The sequence below is a fragment of the Tiliqua scincoides genome, chromosome 4 (assembly GCF_035046505.1).
Source record: "Tiliqua scincoides isolate rTilSci1 chromosome 4, rTilSci1.hap2, whole genome shotgun sequence".
Lineage (NCBI taxonomy): Eukaryota > Metazoa > Chordata > Lepidosauria > Squamata > Scincidae > Tiliqua > Tiliqua scincoides.
In genome coordinates this window covers 177,514,046-177,539,704 of record NC_089824.1, presented here as the reverse complement: position 1 = coordinate 177,539,704, position 25,659 = coordinate 177,514,046, and the positions used below count along the sequence as shown (strand labels likewise).

Genomic DNA, 25,659 nt, shown 5'->3' with positions numbered 1-25,659 from the left:
GGCCCCGGACCCCGTGTCTCTGCGGGGGCTCTCGGCCATGAAAGACCGAGGCTGGGCAGGGAGCTCAGCACCTGCCGCCGCTCCAGAGCCGCTGGGTGCGGGGGGGACTCCGCCTAGGTGAGTGCGGGGCCGGCCTCCCTCGCCCCCCTTGCCACACCCGCAGGGCAGGCTCCTCTCGGCAGACCTGCAGGGTGGCTGTGCAGGGGGGCAGAAAAGCACTCTGCACATGTTCAGAATGCCTTATATTTCTACTGTCTCTGCTCAAGGGCTTCCCTAGAGGAGGCTTTGCCAGTATGAAGCCCTGCTCCCCCTGTGCTCCCCACTGCTTTGTGCTCCCCAGTTCCCCTTGGGATGCACCCCTTGAGACTGGCCTCTGCACTCCTCCCTCCCCTGCCCTACAAGTAGTGGCTTGTGCATTTGCCCACCTGCTTTTTGTCACTGCCAGCTTGGTTTATTAATCGTTTTTGTGCCTGCTCGTTTCAGTAGCATCACCGATGCACACAAAAAGTGCCCTGCAATACGTTGGATTGGTGGTTCCCAAACTGCGGTGGGTTGGGACCCACCAGTGACTGTCACAGTCACAACCTGATTTTTTGGGTGGGTCACGAACTGACAAGCTGATAGACCATGAGGAAAATGTATTGAGCAAAATGGAGAATGAAACTGAGCGTGTAAACACACGTGTGTGTTTATTTATGGTAGGTGGCTGTGCCTCAGTTCTGCTGGAAAGGGGAACACACCACCAGAATGGGCCTGATCTAGTGAATGTGGAGCTCTACAAATGTCTCGGGAGATGGTTCCCTCCCCCCATCACCACCAGAGTAAAAAGGATAAAAACAGGCTTTAGTGGCTGGTAAAGTGAAACTTTTAAAAACTTTTGTAAAGTTAGGTGGGTTCCATTAGAGTGTTTTGAAAAACAGGTCCTAGCGAAAAAGTTTGGGAACCACTGAGTTAGATAGTTTATGTTACAGCAACCCTATAGGGAACCACTGTTGCCGTTTCTAATGGGCACGTGGGAGGGAGAGAATATGTGTTGGAATGCGTAATGTGATTGATTCATGTTTTGGAATCGTTTTTCTTTGGTCCAAGTAATTTGCATCTTTATTTGATATACATTATATAGGAGACCTCTGTTAGCCTTTCCTCACAACTAACATTCACACATGTTCCTACATTTGCTTGAGATGGTTGTCCTTTGAGTCTGTCAGTTTACATATATATGAATGAATGAAGCTGCATCTATATGAACTTAGCAGTGAGTTTTAATGGTTTCTGCAGGGTTTCTTAGGGAGATGCAACTTCTGTACTACTGGCCTCAAATTTCTGAAGGACTTGCATTCAGCTAAGTCATGTTAGACATTACCAAATGCATTGAGAAGGACCCCAAAAGTCTCTTCCTTTATAATGGTCTCATGAGAGCCCTTTTGTCAAGAGGGCTGTTTAATTAGTTGATTTCTTTTTGTAGACTGTGAACTTGTATTGTTGAAAAGTGGTATACTGTATAAGCCTCCTTAAGAGGTCTATATTCATCTTGCTGGGAGCAGTACAGGACTGCAGAGCATTATAACAACCATTTGTTAAAATGAAGTTACTTCTGTGAGAGTGGTGTGTGTATATACTGTAAAACATGTGATTAAGCCTGGTTTGGTACTGTAGTATATAGATTTAGTTACAACACTGACAACTATCTTATTTCTAAACAAATAAACATGCACTTGAAAGAGTGGGTAACCCATCCTTTGATCTCTCTTTAACCTTCCTGATTGCAGAATCTCTCTAAGGGTTTAACTGGAGTTAAGTGATCCTGAATATATGGTCTGAGATCTCCTTCTTTCCTGTCACTTCTTGATTGAGAGGCAGGGAGAGTGGCCTTTCTTTTTTAGTGGTAGAGCCTCTTACTGAACTTCATCCATTGATCACTGCCTCTCTTGGAACCCCCCCCCCCATCTGAATCTCTTTAGTCTTCGCATCATTCCCTTTACACACCCACTTCTTTTGTGATCAACTCTGATTTGATTTTTCTTTGTCCTTGCAGCATCTGATCTACTTCAGCTCTTGTTCAAAGGGATTTTTCTTTCCTGGACTACCCCACCTGTTTTATGGTCTTTATGTCCCATTTGCTGTAGCCCACTTCTTTAGTGCTGTTGCATTACCCCCCATTCCTCACTTGTCTTATGCCAACTTTGTATTGTGTTCTCTTTGCTGCCACAGTAGCATAGAGATGGCATGACAGTAGTGGGTGGCAGCTGGAGGAGAGAGAGAGAGAGAGACGTAGCAGGATGTTTTTGTGCCTGGTAGACACTCACTGGAAAAATAAACAAACATATGTATTTTTAAAAGCTCAAAAACTGGTGGAGCGGTATGTGTCTGCTGGCTGCTAACGTTCATTATGGGGGCTGTTCCTCTTGCAGAAAGTTGCAGTGTTTTGAGTAGTACATACAGGGACACTTCCCAGTATGTGTGTTCTTGTAGGCCTCCTCTGAAAATTAAAGCAATAAACGTGGTGGGGTGCCCTGTCAGTTTCTGAGTTATTTGTAGGGCTTCATTTTGTAGTGTGAAGTGGGTGGGGAAATGTGTGCACATGCATATACAGTTCGCCCGGAACTTGGAAAATGAAAGTAACTGTAAAAAGCGTTGAAATCCTGCAGTTACATTCAGGACTTTGATCTCTTCAAATCGGCTGTAGCTATTTGTAATCAACTCTGCAAGCGCTTACTCTTTCTCCTGTGACCTTTTGATTTCTTCACTGGAAGGGCTTATGAAATTGCAGCTAACATTTGAAAAGCTGCAGTTAAGATCAGTGTGAATATTTTTCCAGTTAGTGAACTGGATTGCTCCATGCCAACCAGTGTGGCAGCACAATGGGGTTGTGCACAGAGAAGGGAGTGGCTTTGGAATATTTAGGAGTGGCGCCCCAAGTATGTAGAACAATTATGTTTTTAATAAAAAGAGGGAAAGACATGGGAAGAATGAGGGGCTGTGCAGCAAGAGGGCAGAGTTCAGACACAAACTCCTTAGTTTGCTGGGTAGCCATTAGCTGGAGGAAGGCTTGTTCCCAGAGACTAATGTGGAAAGGTCAATTGGGGGTTTTGTGCCCCACCCCAGTTCCATCCAGGATCCTTTAAGGTATTAGGGGATTTCTCAATGGGGTGTTTGTTGGAGCCTTCCTCCCTCTTTATATTGGAGGATTCAGGTGTGGCTGCTGCATCCATTATTTGCAGCAGTAGAATTTTTGTGTGTGAGTATGCATGTGCTTTGGGGTAATATTTGTTTCTTGCCCCCATGATTCATTGTGGGGACCCCCAACTTATATTTTCTTATTTTGCAATTGCTCAGTGATACAGGCAGAGTGTGTTCTCTTAAAAAAAAATAAATTAATCCAGAATGCAGGCATTTGAGATGTACCAAAGCTTAAGCTTAAATATTTTGAATGTATAGACCACATTTCTGTATGTGGTACTTAGTGGCTCACAACAAATAAAAGATACAGTTAAGGCATCTGCTGGGAAAAGGGGGGGGGGGAACAGTATGAGAGCTTAACAGCCTGCACTGGCTGCCTGTATATTTCTGAGCAGAATTCAAAGTGCTGGTTATAACCTTAAAAACCCTCAATGGATTGGGACCTGAATACTTTAAAGACCCTCTCTGCCGGTCCTCTGAGATCATCTTGGGTGCCCTATTGCAGGAGCTGCCACCCTTGACATTTAGTTGAAGGTGACCATGGCAAGGCCTTCTCTGCAGTGGCTCCTATCCTTTGGAATTTTCTCTCCCTGAAAACTGCCACCTTTCTGGTCTTCTGAGGAAAGTTTAAAGACTTAGACTTTCATGCCTTGGTTAGTGTCTCTCATTTGGGCCTATTGTTCTATTACTGGTTGCTATTAATTGCTTTGTATTTTATGTTGTCTGCTTTTATTATATATTGTGACTCATAAACAGTGTAATTACAATTTGCCTTGAGTTCCTGCAAAGTGGGAACATTAACCATTTTAAATAAATGTTTTGCCTCCTTTTGTTCATTTGTCAAATGGGAATCATGACAATGAAGCATACTTCTGTCAGTATCTGGGGACATGTTCAACGGGTTCCATGCTTTTGGAATTGATGGGAGTTCTGCAAGCAGCTGCAATATGGCTACTATTCAAAAAAAGTGTAAAACAAAAATCTAATTGTCCTACCTAAAGTAGCCTTTGTATTCTCGATCTGAGGCACTCCCTTATCTATACAGTTTATAGATGAGTATACATTACAGGACGAAGATATTGCTGAAATGGAGTTAATTCCCCAACTTTAATTTCAGTCTTCTGTATATAGAAAATCTGGCTCACCAACCAAGAATATATGTATATGTGGGGGGAGAAACTACTGTATCTACATTGCCTGAAGTGTCATTAAAGTAGGTACTGCAGCTGCTTGCAAATCTGAATAGGCAAATCAACTCTCAGAAGAGAAATGACTTGCCATTCTACCTTATGAGCAGCTGCAGTATAAAGACAGCTGCAGAGGTACCTCAGGTTATCCTCCATGTGTGTACATAACATTTTAGGTAACAGTTCCTGGAATGCAGGTGGTTTAAACTGTAAGGAAGACTGCATCTAAGATCCAGATCAGTTTGCTTATTTAATTTATAATTACATTGATTTAATTTATTCTGTCTTTGAGAGAGTCCTGATTATAATTCATTTTCACTTTCCTTGTTTTTGCTTGTGGTCTGTGATTTTTTGGGATGCCTCTGTGTTTAAAAAAGCTGACAGAGCCGTCAACTCTAGACGAAATTTTCATAGCATCTAGGCTAAATTTCCACACTCTTAAAATCCTGGCTCTTAAAAATCAGCAGAAATGCAAGTATAAGAGAAGATCTAGACTGGGCTTGGTTTAAGCATTATCTTCAAGGGCAAGGAGCCCTGTATGCCTTGCTGTCAGACATTTTGGGTTCATAGATGGTATATAGTGAGAACGTAAGGTTCTGTCGCAATATAAGTAATCTAGCTGATTGTTGCCTACCCTGTTAGGTTGAAGATCTTTCTGAGTCCTTCTACCCAGGAACCTTCACCAGAGATGTCAGAAGTTGAACTGGAGACCTTGTGCATGTAAAGCACCTGTGATGTCACTAGGCATGAATCAATATTCAACTGAGGAATTAAGATGGATGTGCAATCCACCGCCACCCCTTGGATATTGAGCACTTTGCAGGGAGGAGTGAGATTGTACCTACTGTCCCCGAACCCCTCCACAGTACCACATATTCAATACTTGTGTATAAACCCCCCCTTACAACTCCTCCATGCAATTCATAGCCCTAGTACAGGGGTGTCCAAATTTTTTGGCAAGAGGGCCACATCATCTCTCTGATACTGTGTCAGGGGCGAGGGGGGGGGAGAATTAATTTACATTTCAAATTTGAATAAATTTACGTAAATGAATATATTAAAGATGAACTTATATATATGAATGAATGAAGGTCTTGCTATAGCTCAAGGCCTATAAAAGGCCTTGCACAAAGCAAGGCCATCCTTTCCTTTGCTGCTGCTGCTGCATCACAGACGTGAAACATCAAGCAGTGGAGGGAGCTCTTGTCCCACAGTTCATGTAAGAGGTCAGACAGTATGAGAGCAGTTGTGTCAGGCCAGTGTGGGCTCCAGCAAGTCTCCGGAGGGCCAGAGGCTCATTGGAGACTGTGGGCTCCCTGTGGGAGACCTCGAGGGTCGCAAGTACCTAGTAGATCGGAGTTTCTAATAGTGTGGAGGAATTATATATATGGCCTCTTACACTTGCATGCCAAATACATGGTTTCCAGGAGGTGTGGGGCCAGGAGGCACCATCCCACTTCACCTGCCGCTGTGTTTGTTTTTACTTGCATGCCCTATAGTAACTTGCTTGCAAGCCTTTGGGAATATAGTAGTATCTGGGCTATTGGTGGCTTCCAAGTACATGCTTGCTTTTAGTTTTTTGCCTATGTTGTAGCTATGTAATCAATTGACGCATCATAGTTTTACCACTACTCTGTAGCTGGGACATAAACGTATGTGACCCAAGTAACAGAGATGGGTGGAGAGTAAAGTACATAGGTGCATTTCCCTTTTTTCCCCTTCTACAACTTGACCTTTGCTCTTCTATGCAGCTGTCCTGTTAGGGAAGACTGCAGAACACCAATTGTGTCCTGCACATGGTGCGATGAACTCCAGTTGGAGCTGGAGGAGGAGATGATTTGCATTGTTTGCTGTGGTGCATATCCTAACAAAATAGAAATAAAACTCGGTGTAGACATCTGAATTCCTTGTGAGCCCCATCTCAGCACTGTGCCTGTTTCCTTAACAGTGCCGATCTGTCAAAACACTCCAAATGGGCATTCTGCTGATGTCATAAATCCTCCTGGTGCATGTTGGTGTAATTTTGGATGACTAGTTCATTTGGCAAGATTGCGTTAAAAGTGGATGAAGTGGCGGACTCCACCTTTTTGAAAAAGAAAAGTACATACCTTCAGGCACCACTTAAATAGAAATGCTGAACCCTGTTTAAATTGTCTTGCTAATCTGTGTAGAGCCAGCTATAACCCAGCATCTTCTGAGTAGGCTGCCTGCTGTCTCTTTATACTGGGTTCATTCTTGATGCTTGCAAACGTGGAGTTTTTTTTAAAAAGCTATCAAAGCCTTTTATTACTCAAAACATGAATTTGCAATTTTTCTTTTCCTCCTTTAGAATTGGTGGTATGTATGCCTTTACAGATAGTTTTGCCAGAGGGCCACATGGACACTGGTAGGCTGAGGTTATTGTCCCTCAAAGCTGCCTTCTGACAAAGGGCAGTCTCTCCTGTCATTGCATCCTTCCTTCACCCCTGGGTTCGTAACAAGGATGTCTGAGAGAGTGGCAGGCAGCGCTCACTAAAGAACAGGATTTGTTAGAAGGTATGCTGGTGACTGACCCCTACTATAGAAGGTACCACACATGTGTAGTAAGAGGTGAATATTCTCTCTGTGAAGGATGTTCTTATTTTGTTATGCTGCCCTCTGACTGGTTAACTGTTGTGTGTCAATCAGTTGTCAGACATCAGAGGAAAAAGGTACAAAAATAGAACTTATGCCATGTCTACTCTGAAGCCTATGTGTCTGACTACTTTTGAACAAGGAAAATGAATATAGATGTTCATGTTATTTTAGATATGATTTAATATAAAACATGAGGACCTTACAATTCAAAACAATAATACTAGTATTTATATACTGCCTTTCTTGTCATTAGAGTTCTCCTCTGACTTTAATCCAAGGCGGTTTACGTAGGCAGGCTTTCTAAATACCCATGCAGGGATTTTTACAATTACGAGTTATAATCCCTCATAGAATGCCTTCATTCCAGTGGAATCCTTCACAGCTTGGTATCTTTCTGGCTGCATTCACCCCCCACACTTTATCTGATGGTTCTCCTTCACTTTCACCAAAGGCTGGAGTCATCCTCAGCTCCTCTCACCAGGTGGGATGATTCATAGCAGCAGCAGCAGCAGCAGCAGAGCTTGGATGTTTTCAGTAGTCTTCTCAGATGTTCTTTGGGTATCATAGGCAGCAGTTCTACCACTAAGCCAGATATCCTGCCCTAAACAAGGAGAACTTGGAGGACTAGAGAGTATCTGTATGGCCAGGCTACTGCTTTTCGCCCTTTACATTTTTTAAGGTATATACTTAAGATGGTTTGAATGGCCACCTAAAAATGTAACTTGTGAATATGATCAATATTTGTTTGCCACACATGTTGTCTAAAAGCCGGAATTGGCCATGGATCCTTTCCAGTGTACTCCTGGTTGCAAACCTGAGTTTGCTGCTGCCACCTGGTATGTGAGTTGATCCTCAGTCTGGACTCCTATTCTCTAATCCAGCACAACCAGTTTGTAATTCATGCTGTATTTACCATTGATAGTTCATCTCTGAATGAAATCTGAAGGGTAGCCTTTGATAGGGAAACTTTTTTTTGGGACCAGAGGTAACATAATGTCCTTTTCTCTCAAGAGAAGAATTGTAATTTTGGCAGTGTTAACAGTAGCTTTGTTTTTGTGAATGTTATTTTTGTAATGGAGGGGGAAGAGTCTTATTTGGTGACTGCTGTGGCACGATTTCTATCGGGCAAGTCAAAAGCGGATCAACGCGGGGGCTTTTTGCAGATAAATTTAATGAGTCAATGTGGCTCTTGCCAACTGACCTGATTTAGCTAAATGAGACTAAATATAGTGCATGCGAAAAAGCAGAGAGTGGAGAACATGTGGGCTTCTAAGCTTTTGTTAGTTTCTACCTTGTTCTTTCTACCATCTTTCCTGGCAGAGGTGACCCTCCTAAACACCCTGTTGCTGCTGCCCATCTCTAACCAGTGGAGATGTGCACCCCACCTGTGGTGTTCCTGGCTTCTGTAATGGTCTTCTCTCTTTCCTTCTGAATTTCAGCTCACTGCTATGGACAGTGCCATCACCCTGTGGCAGTTCCTTTTGCAACTCCTCCAAGAGCCTCGAAACAAGGACATCATCAGTTGGACCTCCAATGACGGAGAGTTCAAGCTTCTGCAGGCGGAAGAGGTGGCCCGCCTCTGGGGGATCCGTAAGAACAAACCCAGTATGAACTACGACAAACTCAGTCGTGCACTCAGATATTATTACGTGAAGGTAACACTCATTTTGATTTGTTTGAGACCTGTAGCCCTTATGCGTGAATGCTTCTTTCTGTTGAGCTTGCTGCACAAGGATGTGATCACCCTGCCTTGATGGCTCAATTTGCTGAATGGTGGGACACTAAACAATTGTTTCCTGTATGCCACCTTAGTTACGGGTTTTTTGAGTGAGTACAATTGTCTCATAACTCGACAATGGGGGCTTTCAAACTGTTAGGTGCCACCTGTCCAGCCCCTTGTGCTTGTTTTATAAGTAAATGTGGATACCCAAAACCTTTATTTCTCTGACCTTGGTTTAGACTTGTAGGTCCTCAGGCTGTTTTTAAGACTGTGCTTGATTTAATAAAGTATAGAAAATGTCTGTATCATACTTGGAGGATTTCAGGTCTCTGGAAATGAGTGTGAATTCTCAGAAGTTGAAGCCCCAGCAATTCGAAATAATTAAAAGTATAGAAGATAGGAAACTACCTAATACTGAATACAAGCAGTGGTCCATCTAGGTCAGCATTGCTGACACAAATTGGCAGTGGCTTGTGAGCGCTTCAAACAGAATTTTTTTCTCTATGCTACCTGGAGATGGTACCAAACATGGTACCTTCTGTATGCAAAGTGTACCCTCCACTGCCAAGCCATGGCCCTTCTCTGTCATGGGATGACAGTGAATTAAATTTTGTATTTGGCACTCACTCAAAACATTCTGCTGAAGTTGGAAATTGAGTAGCTTGCTACCGTTTCTCTCCCCTTTTTGTCAGGCTGAGTAGTGGTGTAGCAGCATGGCAAAGTGCCCAAACTGCAAATCAGAACTTCCCTGGTTTGAATATTTCTTCTGCCATGAGTTCACTGCTACTCTTGAGCAAGCCACTCCATTGCAGTTCCCAAGCTGCAATGTGGGAATTCTAGCATTTTTATACCTTACAAGGTTGTTGTAAGGACTATATCAAGATAAAATATGTGGTGTGCTTTGCACACCTGAGAAATACTATATTTAACAAGTGTTAAATATATTCACATTGTTCTAGAACAGGAGTGTCCAAACATTTTGGCACGAGGGCCACATCATCTCTCTGACACTGTGTCGGGTGCCGGGGGGGGGAAGAATTAATTTACATTTAAAATTTGAATAAATTTACATAAATGAACTTATTAGAGATGGAACTTACATGAATGAATGAAGGTCTTGCAGTAGCTCAAGGCCTATAAAAGGAATTGCACAAAGCAAGGCCAGCCTTTCCTTCACTGCCACAGCTGCATCACAGACATTAAATAGCAAGTAGTGGAGGGAGCCCTCATCCCACAGCTCAGATGAGAGGTCGAACAGTCATCCTCAAGCTGAGAGAAGTTGCGTTGGGCCAGTACGGGCTCCAGCAAGCCTCCAGAGAGCCAGAGGCTCACTGGAGACTGGGGGCTCCCCGAGGGCCTGATTGGGAGCTCCCAAGGGCTGCAAGTGGCCCCCGGGCCGAGGTTTAGGCACCCCTGTTCTAGAATCATGAGAGGCCCAGAGGGGAGAGCTGCTTTTCTTGTACTTTTAAAGGCACTATTCCCCCACCCATTTTTATTTTCTAAACTGGAAGCACACCAGAAACAACTTGTTCAGTCCTGTTCAAGAACAAGAGATAGTGACAAAAATAGGGATAATTTATGACTGTCTGATATGACTTCTTTTACAATTGTCCTTGTGAGTGTATAAGAAAATGTTTTGTAGGTAATGTAGTCTGCTCCAAAAGCCATGCTGATCAAACATTATAATGGGATAACACTTAATCAGACCTGGGCAATAAGCATTTGTATTATGCAACTTTGCAATATACATGTTTTAGACTAAACTATTCAATACTTCAGGAAGAACAGAAGGAAAATGTGGCTTAGAGGCATTAAAACAGCTGCAGTTCATGCTGGCTGAATATTTCAGCTGCTTATTTTCCTTCAACGACATGAAAATGTTGCATAAATGCTTTCTCAGTGCCACAGTTGCAAGAACGCTCTGTGGATATGGACCTGATTGGCATAAACATGCCAATCTAAATTGGAGGACTCCCTTTCCCCTCCAATTTCATATAAGACAGTCTGAGTTTCCCAACTGAAGAAATGGGGTGCATGTATTAAACATATAGACCGGTCACCCTCATAAAACGTAAGATTATCTTATTGAAGTGAGGCCCAAGGTTGACTTTTTGAAGCACATTTTGTGGCAAGAAAGAAAACGGCAGAAGTGCCAGATGACTTTTAAAAAAACATTTTTGGTGTTTCCACAGAACATCATCAGAAAAGTGAATGGTCAGAAGTTTGTTTACAAGTTTGTTTCTTATCCGGAGATTTTGAATATGGATCCGTTAGCAGTTGGCAGGATTGAGGGGGATGCTGAATTGCAGGCTGGCTTTGTAGATACTACCAGCGCATCAAAAGATGTGGAGAACGGTGGGAAGGAGAAGCCTCAGTCCTGTGCAAAGTCCTCCAGCCGCAACGATTATATCCACTCAGGCCTATATTCTTCATTTACTTTGAACTCTCTGAATTCCTCCTCTTGTGTAAAACTCTTTAAACCAATCAAGATGGAAAACCCATCTGAGAAACTGGCAGAAAAGAAAACCCCTCAGGATCCAACACCTTCGGTCATAAAATTTGTGACCATGTCCTCCAAAAAACCTTTAGTAACTCCCCTGTCGTATTCTGCGCAACTGGCCACTACTCTGCCAAGCACCTCTACCCTTCCTTCTGGTTCAGATGAAACTGTCCAAGCCTTGGAGTCTCTAGTGACACCAAAAGTGTCTCCCACTGAAACTTCAGCACCCTTGCCAAGCCTGGCCACCAACTGCACTACTACACCACCTGCTACCTCCATTTCTCCTACTCTTCAGATTCCTGCCAGCTCTCCTTTATCTCCTAATCCTGACCTGGTTATAGAAACAGACACCGAGTTGGTGGCTTGCCAGCAGCTGGAGCAGTTTCAGAATCAAGCCCAGGAGTTTAAAGAGCAGGGTTCATCTGTGCTAGAGAAGGAGCTTCGTCATAACCGAACTAGAAAACCCAAAGGACTGGAGATAGCTCCCACTCTGGTCATTACTGGCAGTGACCCGAGTCCACTGGGAATACTAAGCCCTTCTCTCCCTACTGCTTCTCTTACACCAGCACTTTTTTCACAGGTAATCTGGTCTTCTATAGCACTCAACCAATGTCCTGAACAGGAAGCTTGTTTTTGCACACATGCAAAGATAAAAGCTCATTATGGCCTCTTGAAAAGAGGTGTATTAACCCTTGGAAGGCTAGATGCAAAAAGAGGCAAGAGGCTGGATGTCAACATAGTGAGTTGCATATAGTTGGGTACATTACTAGCAATACTAAAGTATATTCTGTACATTTTATTAATCTGTAGTGGATGCAAGCAAAAGATTGAGTTGGAATACCTGGAGTTGTTGGTTCATTTTGGAGAGGAAGCATTGAAATGCTCTGAACTGCTAAACTTTCTAGTCAAATTTTTCTTGACCTTAAATCAAGGATTATGTTTGTTCCCATGTAGGGCCAGTGCAGATGTAATGGTCCTCCTTAATGCTTAATCATGGTTAAGTCATTGGGAGTTAGAACATATTCACTTTCCCTTCTAGAGTCTTTATTCTCCATGCCTAGCCATGGTTAGCTGTTCTGTCTTCAGCAGTTTTGACTATAGTTGAAATTAACCAGAATCCCTACTTAACTCAGGGTCTGTAACTTCAGTTTAAACTTGTTTTCAAATCCTAGAACCTAGATTAAATGGGAACTCTACCTTTCTACCTGTGATTAACAGCTGCAGGTGTACTAGTTTACTATTGTTGACCTGGGAGCAGAGGGGGAGATCTGACACTGAAATTAAAGGTACAGTTTCTCCTTTGGAAAATGTAGATAATTATCAGAAGTCTGTTGTTAGTTTTTGTCCTGTACTGGAGATTAGTATTGTGTAGAGCAAAAGTGCCTGGCACATCTTGGTTAATTATCTTTCTGTGTGGGCTACAGCTAGGCTAGGAAGTTACTGTTACTTGTGTGGGGTGCAAACATCAAGAATAGGTTCAGACTACCATCCCCTTTGGATTCATCTGTAGCTACAGTTTCCTTGTAGCTACAGATTGTATCTACTAACCAAAACCTATATAATCCTAAGTGATGACCTTCCAAACTTAAGGACTTGCAGTTTTGAGTGTCTAATCCCATCTGTAGATGCTGAAGCAAGTGCCTTGACTCTGATGTTCTGAATGCTTGCAAATTATATTGAAGTTAATGGCTGCTTCAGGTATTAAACACTTTCAAAGCAGGTTTTGTGACATTTTTCTATGTGTCTTACAGACACCTATTTTGCTGACCCCAAGTCCCTTGCTCTCCAGTATTCACTTCTGGAGCACACTCAGCCCAGTTGCTCCCCTGAGTCCAGCAAGATTGCAAGGTGCTAACACCCTTTTCCAGGTAAGTTTCAGAAAAGGAAAGCAGAAAACTCCTGAAGTTCTTCTTGAACAGGATTTTGTGAAAATAGAAATGCCTTCCGAAAGTGGGCCACTGAGTCATTTAGCAATAAGGGTATAAATAGCTAGTGCCAGGAGGGCTGTCTGTGTGGCATCCTGTCTTTGCTGGCATGTTCAGTTTCTTCTCCTGAAACTCTTCCCACCCCCTCACATACCTTCTTTCAGAAATTGCTTAATTGAGAAGTGCCAGGGCTCTAATATAGGGAAATTAAGTAACTTGCCTCCAGTGAATAAGTGAATCTTGGAAGAAAGACAAAGGTGGGCAGGTCCCATGTGCACAGGTGGGAGGAGAAGAAGCCAGCTTTTTGTGTTCTTCAGCAATTCAGATGCTAGTCATCAAAAAAGTTTTAGGTTCCAGTGGCAATTGGGCACTTGGATTTTTTTTATCCTTATGGATAGCAAGTGACTCTTTTAACTAAGATTCTTTTTTGCCAATCGGATAAATACTTGAGTTTAAGGAAAAGTGTAAAGTTTCCTTAATACTATTAGAATATTCCTCAGGTGAAAGTTTTACTTTTGCTTGTAAAGAACCATAAACGAGACACTTTATGAAGATCTTCAGTAATTCAGAAGCTCTCTCCACCCTACTACAATTTTGGGAAACAAATTTTATATACTTTTGACGATCCTGGTTCAAAACATAGTGACTCATTCTGTCAAATGCAATACCTTTAAGGAGTGTTGTGAGATTAGATTCCGATGCTTTGTATAGCTCTTCGGAGCAGTGTAATTTTCTTCCCTGAGAACAGAGATGAGTAAGGAAAGTTAATTTTTTTGTATATAATGTAGATGAAAATGTCAGCTATTTCCTGTGTGTACCAACCGAAGTTCTTTTGTGAATTTCCTTTCGGACAGTTCCCTGTGCTGAAATATCCAAAGTAGCACCAAAATTCCAACTTTTTAAAAGCTTGCATATTTAGAAAGCAGATCCTTTTGGTGGGGCAGTGGGAAGCGCTCAGACATAATGGCTGGATTGTACATGTGTGTGTCTGCATGGTCAGCCATAATTTCTGAGACTGTCCTGATGTAAATTGGAATAATCCATCGCAATGCTTATGTGATGCATAATAGTTCTTCGGAGTGGCGGAGGTTAAGCACATATTTATAAACAAGATATGTTAGATTCCCCAGTTCATTTGCAGAACTCTGGAGGCTTTACACTTCAGGCATAATGAACTGGAATAAATAATAAATCGTCTTTTAATGGGAATTCCTTAATGATATACAAAAACTAGTAGAGTGGATCTGTAGAGTGGGATAGCAAGCGCAATAGTTTTGCCATTGGGATAGGCCAAACCATTGTGTCCAGTAAGTTGAGCAGTTATTCACTCTGACTTAATGATGTTGCACACCCCTTGCAGATGAAGGATATAGCTGGTTACTGAAGATGTTATCAGAATTCACTCTCTTCCCCAAGAAGTTCCAAGTCAATAAAAGTGTGCAAAATCAATCATTTTACTAAGTGAAGAGGCATTATCCAGAGATGCTTTGACTGATGCCCAAGCATTTCAGATAAATGAAGTGACATTGTGTATCTTTAATGTGTGTGTTTATGGAATAAGCAGTGAAAGACCTAAGTTTATGGCATGTGGTTTGTTTGCTTTTAGGGGTGGGATGAGAATATAGTACTGAGTTATAAATTGGATACTGACAGCCTGGTCTACAGAAAACCTTGAAGCATTGGCATTTGTCTTTTATTTTGATAAAAGGTCTCTGTTGTCAGAAATGAGTGACTACTTTCCAAACGTCCTTTCTCCTTTGGGTTGGGGGAAAGATATTTTTCAGTTGAGTTTTTGATGAATTAGAACAAATTCCACATTAACATTTTTGGGGTGGAAGAACTTGAATCTGATTGGCCTTTCTCATGTAGTTAAAAATGGCTCTGTGAAGATGTGCTAAGATTTTAAGTTACCATGTTAGAAAAACCTGAGCATTTCTCATGACATGGTCACTGGTAGTTTTGTGGTCACTGACCACTTTTGCAGGTTCGTTAAGTGACATGAATGCAGAGTTGAAAGGCAACTTCCTATCTCTTCCTTCACAAAAAAGGTTGTGTGAAGTTGATCTTCTGCCTGCAAGAATAATATAATATCAGTATTTATATACTGCTTTTTATGTCATTGAATTTCTCCTCCGACTTTATTCAAGGTGGTTTACTTAGGCAGGCTTACTTATTACTGCTTAATCCCATAGGGATTTTTACAACAACAGGTTCTATCTTTCAAGAACGCCTTCATTCCAGATGGTTTCCTTCACGGCTTGGTCTCCTTCTGACTGCATTCAAATGAGCCTCAACTGAAAACCCCAAAGATTTTGGAAAAGTTTTCAGTTCCTCCTGTGGATCTGAAGGCTTCGGTCATCAGCTATAGATAAAATCTGTTGCAAATGTAGCCTTTTACATAACTCAGACCCTAACATCTGTTTCTATCTTGTAGTTTCCATCGGTGCTGAATACTCATGGACCGTTTACTATGTCAGGAATGGATTGGCCCTCCACTCCTGGGCCATTCTCCCCGGACTTACAGAAGACATAGTGTATGCCACATTGTATGGCCTTCTGAGAAGAGGACAGCTTAGAAAACAAAAGGAAGAGATTTCATCAGAATGATGTGATCAAGTGTTAAGAAGTGGTTTGTAATTCCTCAGAGATGATGAGTTGACAATTTTTTGCCATTCCCAGTTCAAATGCCTTTGCAAAAATTCTCTTTGAGACATAAGGGAATTTGTATGGAAACGCCTTAATTGGAGAGTCTGCTGCATCAACTTTCTCTGTTCTGGTTCTTTTGGTTTAAGAAGGCTTCTGTTTTACCAAATGGTTCTTGCCCTCATGGAATCTGCAACAACTGAGATTGAAGACAAATCAAGGTAACCTTCCTTATCCCAGCCTCCGTATTTTTCATATGAAAATATTAATCATCATTGGAATCTGACATTCCAAGAAATACTTGGAGAAGTTTAAGGGAAAAACTATTGTTTCTGTACTTGTGATACAGGAATGCAGTTGGGAAATCTTTTTGTAAGGAGAAAATTTACAGGAATATTTTATGGTGATATAAAAGACTCGGGCAGGGTGGTGCCTTTTAAGGGTTAGGGCCTATAGATCTAGCTCTGTATACTATAGCAAAAGTTCTGTTTGCCTCCCATGTATTCTGTGTGATTCTTTAAGTTGGAACAGTATGGAGATCCATAGGTTGTGCAATGAATTGCTTTGGTCTGCTAGAAATATTGAAATGCTTTTAAGTCAGATATGAGTTGGTAGGTTAAAACTCCCCTGATACCTAATAGAGAAGAATGTACATTTGAAGATCCTTGCAGTGGATGTTTTGTGGCACTGAAGGTTGACTCTGTCTTTGATGTGCTGTGTTGTCTTGCTGCTTGATAAAGTCATGTGTGGGCTTTACATTTGGAAAATGGATGTTTTATATTTTCCCCCAACAACTGAGGTACTCAGAGAGGCAGCTTCTTTTCTTCTGACACCTTTTGGTAAGCCATTCTTCTTTTAAATTGGAGTAAGATGTGTTTTGGTAATGAATATGCTTCTAAAACAAATATGCAGTTGGTAGAGACTTTTTCTGCTGGTGAGGAGAGTATGGTTGGAAAAGGGTTGATGGGCTTTAGCTGATTATGGTCTGAAAGCTTCTTTCAGAATGCACTTAATTTGTAACAGGGCAGTGCTTAAACAGAAGTATACTGATGTCAGTATAATGGTGGTTCAAAATCTCTCCAAACTGTTATTAATATTATACAGGCCACATAATGTAGAAGTTTTGCTCAGGAAGAAATGGGAAGTTTGATGGTAACTTGAGCAGATATAATCTAGTTGTACTCTCATAGTAGGGATGTGCTAAGAGCCACAGTAATTCTGTATGAATGTTGCATTTGTATCCTAAATTGGCAGCTGCCAGGGCCAAGAGTCCAATGGAATTCCTGTAAGCACTTTAAGACTAGCAGCCTCAAGTAGCTATTTGTTGGAGAGCTGAAATAAATATAAAGGAGGGGTCTGATCATTTTGCTTTTGACTGGTGGGTAGATTTCTGTTTTGCATTTGGAGTGCTAACCACCTGTCCAGAAAGAACTGATTTTGGATTTCTCTTATCACCAACTATAACGTTCACTTTAGTGGAGATTTTAGCAGAGAAGCTGAAGAGTGACCATCTGTTCAAGTTGACATGTCCAGAACAAGAGTAAAACTAATGGATTGGAAAAGCTTGAAATGCTGGGCTCAGTGTCCATCACGTTTTTAAGATAAATGGGTGCCATGTTTGCTGTTATTCAGGCACTTCTATAAGATCTCTGCATTTCCTGTGTATGTGTGTGTCCCTAAGACTGACTGTAAGGAGAGAAAAGGTATTGGCTGACATTTCTGCGCTGAAATATGTGAACCACATTTTTGGTAGCATTGTGATGTGTGTCTCTTGAGATCAGTGCAAAGTTTCAGTAATTGGACTGTCTTTCCAAAAGCATTCCTGTTGAAAAGTCTTGTTGAAGAAAAATAATGTATGTTGATGAGAACAAGACATTGATGAGAATCCAAAGAGGCAGCAGACACAATGTGCTCAGTCAGTTGCCTGAAGGCCATGGCGGGCTCCTTTTCTAGACAGGATCAAGTGGTTGTTTGAAAAGTTTGTGCCTGTTGTGCCTAAATTGAATGTGCAATATTTCATAGATTTTCATTAATATAGATATTTAGAAAAATAACTGCAAGTAGTAAATGATAGTAGACAACCTGCATTCTTGTGTTTGTAGAATGGCTTCAGTGCTGTCTTCAGGGCAAAAGTAATAGTGCTTTTTAATGGCATTCATTCTAGGTTGACTGTATGTGTTGGGTAGGCGAGACTGCAAAAGGAGAATTTTGCTTTCAATTCCTCATTAAGCACTTAAAAGAAGGGCAGTTTAAATTGTTCTGTCTGCTTTCACCAATGGAAGAAAGGCAGGTTATCTCTGCTCAGGTAATGTACGTCTCATGCACCTGCACATATATTTTTAGATACACAAGAGAATCAAAACTTGTGTCAAACTTTTTTTGTCTACTCTAGTTTCATGGTCTCGTACCTTCAGTCTCAAACAATGCACTTCTGTCAGCTTGCTGGCCTTCGTAGACTTTGGCATCAGCATCACCCTTCTGTATCTGCTGATTTGACAGAGCTCTGTAGCTTCACTTGATGGAGGCTTTGCATTTTGTATGGTCTTGGTTCCTTCACTCCTTGGCCCTTGACCTGTAGGCTGTTGAAAACTGCTGTCTACCGACTCTCTGGATGTTTTTGACTTAGGGCTGAGAGATGCCAGGAAGCACATTTGGCACTGAGTATTGTGGTCTGTATTATTGCATACTCAAATTTCATTGCCTCTGCAATGAAAATGGATAAAAGTTATCTTAAAAATAACCTCATTAGAGGCACAAGCTTTTACATAATTTATCTGGATAGAAGGCTTCTACCAGCCACCTTCCTAGGTGTTGTCCTTTCCTTTATGCTTTAGAAACTATTTTTTTTTTAAATTTGTGCTCCTGTACCCCATTCAGCTAGGTCTCTCCCCTATGTTTGCAGCTTGTGACCCACTTTAGCCAAATGCTTTTTGTCATACCACCAGGAAGGAGTCAATGCAAGAGTACTAGTGAATTTTGGATTCAAATGCTGCAGGATTTCTCTTGCTATATTAGCTAATTTTTGTGTTTCATACTAGATTTCAGTGTGGACAGACCTTTCACTTCCTTTTTGCAACACCTGAACTGAACTGTTATAAGCATCTACTGTTATGTAACATGAAAAATATTCAGCTACTTGTACAAGCTAAGTTAGATTTTGTACCTGTTCTCTGCAGGTAGCATAATTAGTTGCATTATTGAGTTGCTTAAGGCAGTTTACTATTTTTCATAACTATTTCCAACATCAGATTTGATAATAGAATGAGAATATTGGTGTCTAATGGTTTATTTAACTTTGACAATCTATTGGATATCCTGCATCACTAATATATCTCGAGTTACATTATTCTCTTGTTTATTAAATAAGTAATTGCATTTTACTATTCATCTGTCCACACAAAACACCTTCATGTTGTATACAAAGATCACCTTGGCTAGAGGGTTAAGGGACATTCAGCAAACTAAATCTTATTTTTCTGTTCATATGAAAGGAAATCTAGCCATGAGACAGGCTAGAAAGGTTAGGCCAGAACTAAAACCATAAGAAAGGTTTTAGTTCTGGTCAAATTCAGTCTTGTAATCCCCCCTTCCATGTCCAACAGCAGCACATACCAAAGGCTTTTTAAGAAATAGCTCTCAGTATTGTCTCTTGCTGAAGTTGGGGGAGTGGGTAATTGTCTGTGAAGTTGGCTGTGCTTGAAAAGCGAGCAACTTGTTTTCATATTCTCTACCAGGAATATGCTGCAGTGTAAATGAAGTGGCTCATCTACAGCAGTGATTCCTTAGCTCAGTGGATTGCTCAATATGTCCCTGTACCGCTTTTGCCAGACTGTAAAAATCATTATCGTCATCAGTCCTATTAGTTGTCAGTAGCTTGGCTTTACTTTACATATGGATAGCTAGGAACATCATACCCCACCAGCATTTGGTTTCCATACCCCTAAGAGGTATACCTAAGAGGGGTATGGATACACCTGATTAAGAATCCCTGATCTAGAGTGTAGCTAGGCAGTTGAAGGATCATGTCTCTACCTGCATTGTCTGAGAAGTATTACTTTAAAGGTTTTCCCAATCAAAATAACCAATTTCTTATGCTTTTCTTTCTCCAGAGGGTCTGAGTTGATCCGGCTAAAGTGAAATGGGCCTATCTTCCATAAAATTGTGTAGGTGTAATTGACTGGATTCAAAGAACTATGAAAGCTCATACAAGGGACTTGCATTAGTCCAGTGGAAATCTTGACTTTGAGTAGTTACCACTACCTAGTTACAAACTAGTTTTGAAATTTCCCTCACTTCTCAATGACAGCTTGTCATGCTAGCTTCTGAGTGGGCTGCTGTTTGAGAACAACGCATCAAAAGTGCTCTTTGGATCATGAAACTAGTTTCATGTTCTTTGGCTCCTGGTCACTGTCTCCTAGCGTGTGTGTATGCTTTCTCTCCTTTCCAGTACTATAGAATACAGGTTGAGTCTCTTTGTTCGTGAGGGTTCTGTTCCCAGAACTCGGGTAGATGGCAAAAATCACATTAAAGAAAATCCGTTTAACAATCAATGTCCCTTTGCTCAGTGATTTAAAAACAGTCTTGCTGACCTTTGTGACATAAGACAGAGTCATTAGGTAGACAATCCATCAGTCTGTCTGACTCCAGGCACTTAGAAAGGCTTCACTCGGAGGCATTGACCTTCCCTTCTCCCAGAGCACAGTGCTGGGAAAGAATGGAAAGTGATTACCTTTCTTTCACCTGCTCAGGGGGAAGGGAGGGGTTGCTTGCCTTGGAGTGAAGCTGCTCTAAGTGCCTGGAGAGATAATGGATTGTCAGCCAGCTGCCCTCTCTTGCATTAATGAGGCTATTGTTAAATGTTTTTTTCCCTTTAAAGGGCCCTTCTCATCATGTTGAGATGAAACTGTGGGTGAAAAAAAATCCATGGATAATTAGGTTATACCTGTGTATCGAATCTAGTTTTTTTTGTTTTGCAAAATTGGCACAAGACAGTATTCTGTAGGCCAGCAGTTTTCAAACTCTCAAACTGAGTTTGAACCGCAATAAGTCTTGGGGGAGGCAGCGGTGCAATCCCCAGGATCATGTTGCTAACGGAGTTGCAGGGACTGGGATGCACTCACCAGACCCTGCAGCAGCTGTCCTGGGATGCGGGGAGCCCTGCGCAAGAGTCTGCAGGGCTCCTCAGGCCATCAAAAGTGAAAGTAGAGCGATCGTGCTGCACTTCTGCAAAACCGGAAGTAGAGCGCAATCGCGCCACTTTCACTTTCACCTCCCCTACTGCCTGGGTGTTTTGTTTTTTTTTAAATTAAAGGCCCCTTTAACGGGAAGGCCCTCAGAAACTGGTATGCAGAGGTTCCTTTCAGCTATCATGGCTGTTAGACAAATCCATGGAGGATGTCTTAAGACTTCTCAAAATCATCTCAGCCAGTGGCCATCAGCATGACTTATGCCAGAAACCTCTGTAGTAGAAGGAGCACTATATTAATAACTGGAAACATTGACCTTTGGACTGTCTTCCCATGTGGGAGACTTCAGAAAGTCTGTCTCCGGTCTGATTTGTGTAATGGGGCAAGGGGTGGTGAGGTCAATATGCAGGTCTGCTAGTTGGATCTTGAGCTGTAAGATGTTTGTTTTTGGCTATCGTGACTTCAGCTGTTCTGTAGAGTTGTTGGCTTTCAGTCTTGTTCAGACTTTTAAATATGACATAACAGAAGATTTTTTTAACTTCATAAGCCTTGTATGGCTTTAGTCTTGTTCTAAAGGACTTTTAAAATATCCTTTGTATTTTTTACTGCAGTGTTACCAGATGGCCTTATGTACATCACAGTGCTTGTGATAGGTAAAGCATCCTTAATGCTTTAATTCTCTGTATTTGTATTCATAGTTAGTAAGTTTGTGTATCTTTAAGAATACACAAAAGAAAATGGTCAGAATTAAGTATAGTTAAGGAGCAGGCAACTTCACTGAAGTTCTGTTGCTCCAGGATACTCTAAGTTCTGCCTGAAGACTGACCAGCTCCTTGGATAGTGTGTGTATTGGCACAATTTGTTAATTCCCTCCTGGGGAACAGAGGGGAGGGGATGTGGCAGCTCCAGGTGCATCACAAATGGGCTGGTGTTGCATGCTGTGCTGACCGCCTAGGGTGATATTAATACTTACGTACCGTACTGTTCACGAAATGGTAATACTTCTGCAAAGTGTTTCTGCTCTGAGTTAATGCTGCTTTTGGATTGGTGTAACAGAATAGTTCATGACTTTTCAATTGCCATTTTGTTTTTTGTGAATAGACACACAGTGTCTTCTTCTTTCTGCTTTGAGACAGTCAGAGTTCCTAGAAAAGTCTTTTGCTTTTACCTAGTATAACGGTAGCAAAAAAAAAGCAAACTTTGATTCTTCACTGTCTAGCTGGAACCGGTGTAATCCTCGAGGCTGTCTAGTGTCAGGAAGAATATCCACAGGAACTGGTGATTCCATGTCTACTACAAAGAGCATCTCAACAAGGTTGCAGAGGGAAAAGAAAAGGAGTACTTGTTAGTCCCTCCGCCCTCTTCCCAAGCAGTTGTAGTTTGTTGGATAGGAAATAAGGGCAGGTCTAGCTTCTCTTAACCCATCCCCTGTATCTGGATCAGTGCTTCTGCTACTGCATAGGTAGGACCTTGGGTCTATTTGGTATCATCTGTGCAGCTTTGGTATCTGTGGGAAGTATGTTGTTGCATCAAGGACATAAGAAAAACCCTGCTGGATCAGGCCAAAGGCCCATCTAGTCGAGCATTCTGTGTCTCACTATAGCCCACCAGCTGCCTCTGGGAAGTCCACAAGCAGTAGTGAAAGGCCTACTTCTCTCCCAAGGGAGGATGCATGCAGTTCATGTGCCTCCATATATATATATACACACACACTCAATTGTGCTCCATTTGAGAGTTTGGCTGTCTAATCAGGATTTTTTTGTTTGGCAAATATTTAGCGTATTGCTACAATAGTCATGTGAAGTTAGCTGGGGAAAAGGAACTTCCTGGGAGTTTCATTTCCCCCCTTTTTAATCTAATATCTGTACCATTTTATATCCAGTACGTTAATGTCATTGTCTAAAAAATGCTGGTATGTAATGCAATTGCATCAATAGCCAAAGTTCTAAGTAACTTTTCAGTGTTATTAAATCTGACTGTAAGCACCTCTGAGTAAGATATTAGAGAGACCTTCATAATGTTAAGATGCTGGATAGAAAGAAGGGGATGGAGTGGAAACCTGTTTTTTTTTAACCATTTAATTTTATTTGGAAATATATTTCAGATTTGACCAAGAACTGGACAAAGTTAGTCTTAAATTCTAAGGGGATCTACAGCTACACAGTAATGACACTTTATGTTGCAGTTTGCTTCTAAAGTATTTTGGCTGTTTGCACATCTGAACATAATGAAGGTCTTTCCTGAAAAATCAGGTGAGTTTTTCTATTGCTTTAGGTATTTGTGCAAAAGAAAAAACAAATTAGGGCACTCTTTTTAACAAAAAAAAAATGCTTTGGGGAGTGTTAAATATTTTCTTTAAGAACTGACAGAGGGATTTGCTTTGTATAGTAATGCAAGTTGGCTTTAAACATTGTAGCAAATCATGTTAATAAGCAGGTGCAAAACTTGCAAAACTGTATTTTTTAAAATAAATATTTTTTAACAAAATGTTGGCTTGAATGCTTTTCCTTTGCTTGAATGCTTGCCTCCTTTTTTCTTTAGCATTTGTCCCATGTGATAGCAGGATCTGCTGTGAGAGACATTTCCATTGCAATACAGTTTGTCCTTCTATTGTGACTTCATGAAATTGGGGCAACAGTGTTATCACCAAATATATAGTGTTATCAAACCGTCTGTCTCCTTTATGTATTAATGCAAATTTGTCTCTTGCTTACCTTCTGTGATTGGTGCCATTCTTGAGGATTTGAATGTATCAAAACGTACATTTGCCAAGGGCTGTGGTGGGTGTCTCAAAGCGGCATCCGACAGCTGTAGCCTCATTTTAAAATTTAAGTTTAAAATGTTGGAGTAGTGGGATACAGTTTCAGAGCCTTGCTTTGGAAGGAACTGGCAAAGGAACGTGAAACTATTTATTGAAGCCTTTTTGCCTTAGTGTCCAGAGTATCAACAGCTGTTGTATGGAATGGGAGAACATGAACTAGCGACAGAAGCTAGCTAGAGAAATGAATGTGAAAGAACAACTGATTTCCAGGGATGCAGAAGTAGATGGGGAGCTGCATGTCCAAAAGGATGCCTTGCAAGCCTATCCAGTCATTTGATCCCCTATGTCTAGCACCCAGGGCTATGCTACTGGATTGGGAACTGTGTGCATCGTGCTGAACAGAGAGCCATGCCTATCAGTTATTAGCTGTGCTGAATGTAATATATCTGTGGGGGCTGAATTCAAATCTTTCCTACCTGCAGCTATAAAATGGCAATATTAACGATGTAAAGGGGATACAGGCAATGTATGCAGTTCTTTTGACAAAACCCGCTACTATCAGTCTGCCTTTTGGAGCCAAAGACTCATAATGTTTAGATAGCAGCAGATGCTGCTGTTTTCTTACTACGCTTGTAATGGTGATTTTCCCAGAGTACCCTCAAAGGTGAAAAATGCCAACCTTGGTAGCAAGCATCATTTTCTATATTGAGATGTCTTCTCTGCAAACTGTCAAATGCAACAGTTTGCTACTTTGTCCTGTCAAGGTAACTTCATTTATGCCTAATCTAAACACCCTCACCTGTGCTATGGGTATGGATAAAGTGGGCAAAAGGACAATCTTGGTTTTTTTTTAAAGACAGGCACACTTGCGCATCCTTCACATCTTTCAGACAAAGCCTTTTATAAATGAGATATATAGAATCTGTGTACCTGACAGCTGCTATTTACCATGGGTTTTGCAGATTGTCTAAAAATACCAGCAGCAAGGTGTACCAACTTAATGTTTAAATAGACTAATCCTATTCAACTTTCCAGCACTGATGCAGCAATGGCAATAGGGCATGTGCTGTATCCTGTGGCTTGGGGGCAATCATGGAAGCCTCCTCAATGTAACATTTGTTCCCTTACCTTGGGGCTACATTGGCACTGGAAATTTGGATTGAGCCCCTAGGCTGCAATCCTATACACAGTTTCCTAGGGGTAAGCCCCACTGAATGAAATGGGACTTACTAAATGAGTAGATATGCCTAGGATTGCACCATTCTAAAGAAGTACTCTTTTTTGGAATTTATTTAAATCAGGATTTCATTATTTTAGGCAAGCTTGCATACAAATTGCTATATCATCTTAAATGAATTTTGTTTGCAGTTGGAACTGTTAGTGTAGCAGGACCAAAACACTTGGTCCATATGCCTTCTGTCATACAGAATCTAAAGCTATATAGTGAAGCAATTATAAAGTTAAAGAATCTATATGCCCATGTAATACTAAATGTCTCTTTCCAGAAAAGCTAGGGCTGCTAGTTACTGTACAGAGCAGTATTTTTCCCATGTTATGGAAAGTTTGGTTAGTAAAGGCATATAGGTGGGTCCCATATCTGTAATTTCACTTATCAGCAGTTCTCAAACCACCACCACCACCCTGCTCATGCTTCACCTCTCTTCATTTGCAAATGACAGCTTTTTCTTTCACTTTGAAAAAGGAAGCAAACAGTGAGAACCTAAACTCATAGTTTCTAGAGCAGGGCTACCTGAACTCTGGCCCAGGGGTCCAGATCCAGGGTTTGGATGAACCCGTCTGCCCAGTGAGTGGACCTTATGGTTCTACCTGGGTGCCATGTATAATCCTCATTGGGGGACAGGGATGCTCTGGGCAGTTGTGTCTGCTTTCATGTCCTGTCATGTGGCCTTCTGGGACAGCAGGCAGCAGATGCAACTGCCC

General features: G+C 41.5%; 1 protein-coding gene across 1 annotated transcript; it reads left to right on the top strand.

The window, feature by feature from the left end:
- On the top strand, nt 1–23,392 carry ELK4 (ETS transcription factor ELK4). Its single transcript, XM_066625454.1, has 5 exons — nt 1–117; nt 8,423–8,638; nt 10,896–11,783; nt 12,955–13,071; nt 15,563–23,392. Exons 2-5 carry the CDS (start codon nt 8,432–8,434, stop codon nt 15,659–15,661), a joined length of 1,311 nt encoding a protein of 436 aa, XP_066481551.1. The 5' UTR covers nt 1–117; nt 8,423–8,431; the 3' UTR covers nt 15,662–23,392.
- The last annotated feature ends 2,267 nt before the right edge of the window (nt 23,393–25,659 follow it).